This window comes from Gracilinanus agilis, chromosome 3 (assembly GCF_016433145.1).
Source record: "Gracilinanus agilis isolate LMUSP501 chromosome 3, AgileGrace, whole genome shotgun sequence".
Lineage (NCBI taxonomy): Eukaryota > Metazoa > Chordata > Mammalia > Didelphimorphia > Didelphidae > Gracilinanus > Gracilinanus agilis.
Window position 1 is genome coordinate 217,025,104 of NC_058132.1, and position 8,679 is coordinate 217,033,782.

Here is an 8,679-nt window from a genome sequence, read left to right on the forward strand (position 1 = left end):
CTATAAAACTTTTCATCAGAATATAAAACTTGCATTGATCTCTGGGTGTATTATCAAAATTGATCCTTTTCTCCAATGATCCTTTCCTCTGTGATGCCTACCATTATATTAAGGGAGGGAAATGCTTATATACAGTTAGCATTTTTTGCTAGGTAGAAATTCCCTAAAAATTGTGGCAAAATTGGAAGAAAAGTGAAATTATGTATTTTATGCCTGATTTTCTTTTGGTTCAGTAGACTATGGGCACATGAGATGCTCAGTCTTTCTGATATCCTTAATCTTATTAGTGACTTGAATGAACCAAGGACAAAATAATTACTTAATAGGCTCCATGCTCACATAAGCCATTGCATTGCTAGGAACACGACATTTTAACCTGGCTGTTACTCCACCAGTACTCATATGACTGCATTTAAAGCGTCAATAAGGTGACAGTTACTTTGTCATTCCTGGCTCAAAATGGAATATAAGTCAGTTAACAAGACAAAGGAAGAAATTTACCTTCTGTAAGACCTTCCTAACCTTTATGATGACTGAAATTGCCCTTACCTATAATTTTCAAAAGTCTGCTGCTCAACTTCTTTGTTGTCCAATTTCTCTTGAATATGGTCCAGCATTTTTTGGAGGTGGTTATTAGTCTGTAGAGCCTGTTCCAAGCTCAAAGCAAGCTTTCTGTTGTCTTCTCTAGACACATCTAATGCACTATGTAGTGGTTCCACCTGAAAGAAGAATGCAACAGCGAGCTTTAATTTCTCTGCAGCACACAAAAGGAACATCTTATGTACCAAGTATACTCATATCTCAAGTAGAAGTGGTTGGTTGAGAAACAAACCAAGGATCCCACATGTCTACTATAGTGACAACATGTAGAAACTTATAATGAATATGTATTTGATTTCTAAGAATCTTTTGTCTTTTTGAGTGAAGGGATCGATTTTCTTGGAAGTAATTTAAAGAATTTGCCTATGAAGAGTCTCCAGAGCTTTGAAAATATAGCTATTGAATACATTTTAGATTTTTTTGATGAGGTGCAAGTTCTTCTCTAAATCCTTTAACTTCTTAATTTTTTTAATATATTAAATGCAAAAAAAAGTTAGCAACAAAAGACAAGATAAAGATAATCATAATAACTGACATATATAATACTTTAAAGTTGCCATCTGAAAAAGAGAGCAAACTGAATTTTGTTCCAGGTCCGACAGTGACACTGTACCACTTACTTCATGGAGTCTGTTTCCCACTTGTAAACTTCACTGGCTAAAGATTCATACCTATTTACCCTTTTGTAATGAGGAAATTTATGTGAAACATTTTCATTCAATTTTCTAATTATTCAAATAATTATGGTTAAGACATTTCCTATAAAAATAAAAAGTTTCATTTTATCACCTATGAAAACTTGGCCTCTACCTCACTATTGTGCTGGGCTTCTACAATAAGGAGTCTGGATTGCCATTCATTCAATTCTTCTTCTAACTTCTCTACTTTCTGTTGATTCAGAAGCCTAAACATTAAAAACAGAACAAAAATGACTTTAGCAAAGAATGATCTTGGCATAATAGCATTTGGAAGTTAGGAAAGTTTTCACCAGCTCAAAAGTCTTAACATATTGCTTTACTAATTTGTTAGGGAGTAAGGTATAAGAAGACTGCTAAGGTAGGAAGATAGTTTATGAAGGACTTTAAATAGCAAACAGATCATTTTGCATTCAATCCTGAAGGTGTTAGGAAACCACTGGAGTTTACTGAGTGGGGACATGGAAATGGTTGAACATCTGTACTTTAGGAAGATCACTTTGGCGGCTGAATGGCGAGAGAGGCTTGATGGAAAGAGGCTTGAGGCAAGCAGACCCACCAGCAGGCAATAGTCCAGGAATGAAGTAATAGGGGGCCTGCACTAGAGTGGAGGCTGTGTCAGAGAGAAGGGGGAGGATTTAAGAGAAGTGCAAAGTGGATATAAATAAGCCTTGACAATAGGCTGGATATGGGAGGGTAAGAGATAATGGGTAAATGGGTCTGATGCCTAAGATGAGAGGGATGGGGACAATGCTGTTGTCCTCCATGGTATCATGGGAGTTAGGAGTGGGGAGCATTTAGGGGGAAAGATAAAAGGCATGTGGCATGATTGAGATAAGAAGCTATGGAACAGAGAGCTGAGTGCAAAAAACTGAGTTTTCCACTTCTTTTTAGGCTTATGGTTTCTACATATACCACTCTGCAAAAAGTAGGGACTCATAATGTACCATGGCTTATGATAAGCACCATTTCCCAAGGATCTACTATATTGTTCATGAGTACAGGGATGCTGCATGTTCAGCAGAGACCCTTTGCCAAAGTCAATTGTGACCCCAACTTCTCTCATTTCCAGAGAGTTTGCCCTTTGATCCACTCTTCATTCTTTCTTCTTTTTAGTCTGTCTTTATCCCAGTTCTCTTTTATTGCTGCCTCACACGCCCAGCCTCCTCCATTCTCACAGACCTTCCTGTGACCTTGCTGTTGTTCAGGTGTTCAGTCATGTCTGACTGTTCGTGACCTCATGGATGACAGCACTCTAGACCCTTCTATCCTTCCCTATTTCCTGAAATTTGTCCAAACTTGTGTTTGTTGCTTCCGTGACACACTCTGTCCATCTTGTCCTCTGCTATCCCATTTTCCTTTAATCTTTTTCAACATCAGGGTCTTTTCAGATAAGTCCTGTCTTATCTGAAGCTATAAACTATAGCTTGACTTCTTTTCACAGCCAAAAACCAAGAAAAAGTTCCCTAAATCTCCACTTTCTCACTTCCCACTCATTTTTCAACCCATTGCAATCTGGCTTCCACCCCCACCAGTAAGCTTCACTGGTTCTCTTGTTGGTGTTTAAAGCCACGATCTAGCTCTAGGCTACCTCCTCACAAATGACATAAATGACTATCCTTACCTCCATGTCCTTGCCAGGCTGTCCTCAAAGTCTCTTTCACTTGCTTTTCTTACTGCTAGCTCCTTCCAATCTCCACTTGTGAATCCTTTTGAAAATCACTTCATATTTAAATACCTTGTATTTACTTATTTGTGAACCTGCTCTCTCTGAGTAGAATGCAAACTCCTGAAAAGGCAGTGACTATCATCCTCTTGCATTTTTATCCCCAGTACCTGGGACAGGATTTGTATAGAACAGATACCTATTAAGTGCTTAATAACTCTGCTGGGGATAGTAGGAAGTATCTGTTGCATTACAACGGTGCCAGAGGTTTTTTGCTCATCTAATTTTGTAAACTAGACCAGTGGCCTCAAACTCAAATGGAAATGGATCCCAATCTGGTTCAGCTGCACTCCAGTTTTGTAGCCTGGCAATACGACACTTTATTACTAAATTAAGTAGTTATTACCTATTACCAGTAATTGTTTAGTACTATAACTAGCAATTGTTATTAGTAATTATTACTATATTTAGAAATTATTACTCTGACATATATTAAGTACAAATTAATCTGACACACATAAATTAAGTACATAAGTATATTTGAGACCAGTGCTCTTTGTAGTTTGGTTCTCCTTAAAAAAAAAACGTAACATTTATTTTTCTTCCTAGTAGAACACTTTTGAAATATTAAAAATGTCATTAAAAATTTTATTGATTGATTTCATCTTTTACACAATAATCTTTTCCTTCCTGTTAAAAGAAAATGTAGCTAGACAAAAGCAACTAAGTACTCTCTTCTGAGAGAATATGCAACATTTCAAACCCTAAGAAGAGGGAAGTGTGTTTCATCATTTGTCCTTTTTAATTAAGATTAGGTGTGCAATGTGGCTTTAAGTGATAATAAAAAATGTTTCTAAGGTCCTGCTAATCTATGGAGTGTATATATTTAAACTCATGAAGTGCCTATTCTTATAATTTCAGCTATCTAAAGCAAATCTATGTCAGGAGAGTGGTCTTTAGTTCTCAGAATTAACCACCTGATAAGTTTATTTCTGATAAATAACTCTAATAAGTAAAAGGTAAATTCAAACAAGATTATACTGGTGAATACGTAACAACCTGGCTCAAATGTATGCTATGATATTAATCTGAATGATCAACACTTTTAATTAACAGAACAATAAATCAAACCCTAATTTGTAGTGATGATAAATTTCTTAGGTGTAAATGTCACACTGAAAATTTAATAATAGACTCTCAAAGGCTGGTGAGAGCTATCTCCAGCACACCCTTAAATTCAACCCAAAGTGCGCATTTACCTTAAATTATCTTTATAATTGTACTTGATCGACCTGAAATCAGGATAGATTTCCTGAAATGGTGAGAAAAACCAGCATGAGTAAAGCTACAATGCATTAATTAAACAGTAAAACAACCCTAGTCTGTTGGAGAATTTGTGCTGAAGAAGATTAATTGCAAGAATCCATTATGTTTCATTTTGCCCCAATACAATTAAATTTAAAATTGGATTTCTGAAAACCATGTTTACTTCTACCTCTGATCTAGAAAAGTTTGCTTATTCTTCAAAAGTCAGAAATTAGCCTCCAAAAAATGAAAATGTAAAAAGTCATTCCTGATGCCTGGATATGAAGAAGGAATGTGGAGAAAAATTAGACAAATGAAACTTTAGATACCTCTCTTTCTTGAGGCCAGAAATCTCTGAATCCCTCCGCCCTAATTCCATCTGCACCTTTTCCAGAGCTCCTTGCATCTTACTGTGAGAAGCCAGTACATTCTCCAGCATGATTGTGACTTTGCAGTTATCTTCCTTAGCCTCTGCTAGCTGTCGCTGAAAGTTTCCCATCTAATGTAAAATCAAATAAGAAGGACAAGTTTGATTGCAATAATTGGTGCTTTACCAACCTTGTTTCTGAATCTTCAGAGGACCAATGCATGTAAGTGGAAGGCAGCATATTTCGGATTATTTTTCAATGTACATAGACAAATGAACGGTAGGATGCTGGGGAGAAAAAGAGAATTCCTGGGTTTTCTTTTTATTTCTTCCATTCAAGAAAACTTGACTCTGCTCTTTATTATGAACTGCAAAAACTATCTTAAGAGAGTTGTTGAAAAGCAACAGAATGTGTAGTCCTCTCCATAGTAGAAATCTTTCAATGGTTGATATCAGAAGGAAGTGACCTAAGCTGTGTTCTCAAGAATGACACTGCAAAGTAGGGACAGTTTAGTGGCATAAAATTTTAAAGTTTTATTGATTTTTTTTGTTTTTACGTCACCTTAATTTTCCCAAATCTCCCTCCTCTGCCCTCTATAGTGAATCGTCACATGCCAAAAAAAAAATAATAATAAGAGGAGAAAAAGAAGCAGTTCAGCAAAACTAACAAACACATTGTGAGTATTATGAGTCTGAGGCAATATTGGTTCTATGCCCAGAGACCCTCCCCCCACCTCCAGCTTCTGCAAAGAAGGGAGAGGGAGAGAGGTGTATTTTCTCATCTCTTCTTCAGGCTTCAGTTTGAAAATTAAAATGATATAGCATTAGTATTTTTGTTGTCGTTTCCATTTCCATTGTTTTTAGTTACTGTGTATACTGTTTATCTTGTTTACTTTACTCTTGCAGTGGTTCTTAGAGATCTTCCTATGCTTCTCTGAATTCTTCATATTCATCACTTTTTATGAAGTAGTAGTAATATTCCATTACATTCCTACACCACAATTTATTTAACCACTTTCTAGTTGAAAGGCATCTACTTTGTCTTATTGGTATGACTTTTAAAAATTAACATTAGCTCTCTATTACATTAAAATAAATATCAAAGGGTTGGTTATTTTTATTCTGGGCCTGAAGATTTTAAACGAAAACTCCAGCAGAGAAAAAAAAAACCTTTGGCCTCTTTCTTTGACTTCCTAAGACATGAAAATTTTAGGGGAAAAAGGAGAATTTTGGAGGGAAAATACTTTTAAAGGTATCTTTCTTGTGGGAACAAAACAAAGCAAAACATCATGCAGGTTAGAAAAAGGTTTCTTTTTGGTTTAGTTTTCTTCCTGGCCAACTATGGCAACAACATAAGGGATGTGGCTCATGAAAAATTTCCATTCATGTTTCAGTAACAGGCTATTTCCCACCCTTTTAAAAAAAGATTTGCCAATTTCCTTGCCTTGCTCATTTCCCCTTCTTCCAAAGCCTCCAGGTGCCCCCTCTTTTTATCACTTTCTCTTGATGACACATCACGGGATTTAATTGCCCGAGAAATATCTTCATTCTTTTCAAGAATAGTGTATATCTTATGAGAAAAAAAGAAATGATTAATACTTTGTAAAATATAGGAGGTGAATGACCAGAATGAGAAATTTAGGGCAATTTAAAAAAAAGAATGTTAAAAATATTAAAACAATATAATAGTCACATTTTTCTGGATTTTACCAAAGATGACATTTTCCCCCCATAGCTATTTGTTATATTTAAAAGTAAACACATGGGCAAGAATAGCTTATAAATTTTATATGAAGACTACAATGGTAGTAAATAAAGAATTTTAATAAAATTATAATATAGAATAAGGAGGAGTTGAACACTAATTAGCTTTTTAAAAATGCAGGTAAATTTTTTTTGGAGGTGAAGAAATGAAAACTAGTTTAATAGAACTGAAACAGTTTGGAAAATAGTGTTATATCAGATTAATGATGATTCTAGAAATGCATAGTATCATAGAAAAGGGAAGGAAGGCATTCTACAAGTCATCTAGTCCAAACTCATTTTCCTAATGAGGAAAATGAGACCCAGTGGGGTTAAGTGACTTGTCCGATGTCACACAATAAGCGGCAGAGATATGCTGTGAACTCAGATGCTTTGGATCCAAATCCACAGCCCTATCAACTGTAGAAATTCTAACTAGGTTTAATTTATTTTCCATATAAAACCTTTTTGTCCCCAACTTTTCCCCAATTTTAATAGTATAACAAAGAAATCTCTTTTACCATTGTTTTAAAAACTGTTTTCCTGAAATACTTTTTTCTTTAACTTTATTCCCTTCTTCGAATATTTTAAAAAGTTTTAGTATTCTTAGGGAATAATTCAATTGATTCAAAGGGATGTTACAGGATAGTAAGGGAGCTCAGTGAATACAGTCAGGCCTGAGATGGAAGGTCCTGGGTTCAAATATGTCCTGAGACACTTCCCAGCTGTGTGACTCTGTGTAAATAAATTACTTAATCCCAACTGCCTAGTCCTTATCATTCTTCTGTCTTGTAAGCAATACTTAGTATCAATTTTAAGAGAGAAGGTGAGTTTTTTTAAAAAGAAAAAAGAAAGAAATTAAAAAGAATGCTGCCTTATGGATTCTAATATCCCAGCTTTTTTTCCAGGAAAGAAAATGTTTAGAAACTCAGAAATGCATAAGATATAGGTATATTGGGGGCAGCTGGGTAGCCCAGTGGATTGAGAGCCAGGCCTAGAGATGGGAGGTCCTAGGTTAAAATCTGGCCTCAGACAATTCCCATCTGTGTGACCCTGGGCAAGTCACTTTGCCCCCACTGCCTACCCTTACCACTCTTCCACCTAGGAGCCAATACACAAAAGTTAAGGATTAAAAAAAAAAAAAAAAGATAAGATATAGGTATACTATTGTATAATAGCAACATATTTTATCTTTTAATACCATAAATATATACAATTTATTTTTAAAGTTAAAAATAAGTAAAAAAAATTAAAATTGATAAAAAAGAACATGAAAGTCAGCAGATGACACATGAGTAAAGATGTCTTAAAAAGTTAAGTAACTTATAAATGCATATAAGATACTACAAACACCCAATAAAAGAAAAAAATACATTTATATTTCTTCTCTAGTACAAAAGTAGAGCCAAAAAATTTTATGCATATTTTCCAGATTGCAGAGGCAGCAAGCCCTTAACCCCAAGATTTGAAAGGGATACTTTTACTCTCCTTCATGGCTCTACTCAAGTTTCACCCCTACATGAAGCCTTTTCAGATCTTTCCAGTTGCTAGTGTCCATCATCTACAAAATTACTTTGTATTTATATACTTTCTAAATGCATTTACTTAACTATGTATTTGTAATTTCCCTCCAACAAACAATAGTTAGTTAAGGGAAGGGGCTATTTTCTTTTTTGCATACCAGCATTTATATGATTAATATTGTTAAATTTGACATCTTTATTTCCAAAGTAAAAAAAAAAAGTCATTATATGACATTATATAGAATTATGGTTGAGATATAAATCTTCCCTTATTTTTTCTATTTATGCATGACTTACTTTCCTATTTACTTAAATTTTGTTGACATGTTGAAAGACCCTTTCAGTATTACCTTTATATATTTTCACTTACTGTATTTTCTTGGTTCTATACTTGGAATTTCAATAAGGTTCCTAATCATCATTTTAAATGCCCATGGTCTTCACTCACCAAATCTCTTTTTAAAATTTCAGATGTTTCTTCAGATGTTAATGGTCTGGCAGCAAGAAAATCTATTTTACCTTCCAGTCTTCCCTCCATGGTCTTAATAGCATTCAAAAGAGTCTTCAGAGACACCTTTGAGTCTCCAATATCCTGAGGAGACCTCACAGTGGGCAAGGAAGGTGCAAAGCTGACTCGACGTGAAGGACTTGAAACAACACTGGGTAAACCAATAGTTGAAAATTTTTCCTTTCCATTACAGAAAGTAGACCTAGAAGAACTTTCAGTGGACTTTGTAGACATTGGTCTTTCTGGAGATTTCTTTTTTTTTGATGGAAAAA

General features: G+C 34.9%; 1 protein-coding gene across 1 annotated transcript in view; it reads right to left on the minus strand.

Moving 5' to 3' along the window:
• Positions 1-8,437, minus strand: part of CCDC150 (coiled-coil domain containing 150) — a 43,712-nt gene extending 35,275 nt beyond the window's left edge. The window contains exons 1-5 of the mRNA XM_044666438.1: positions 8,348-8,437; positions 6,078-6,203; positions 4,596-4,765; positions 1,411-1,504; positions 550-719 (exon numbers count right to left, since the gene is read on the minus strand). Of these exons, the coding sequence (XP_044522373.1) occupies positions 550-719; positions 1,411-1,504; positions 4,596-4,765; positions 6,078-6,203; positions 8,348-8,437 (650 nt within the window). The remainder of the gene's footprint in view (positions 1-549; positions 720-1,410; positions 1,505-4,595; positions 4,766-6,077; positions 6,204-8,347) is intronic.
• Between the last annotated feature and the right edge of the window lie 242 nt (positions 8,438-8,679).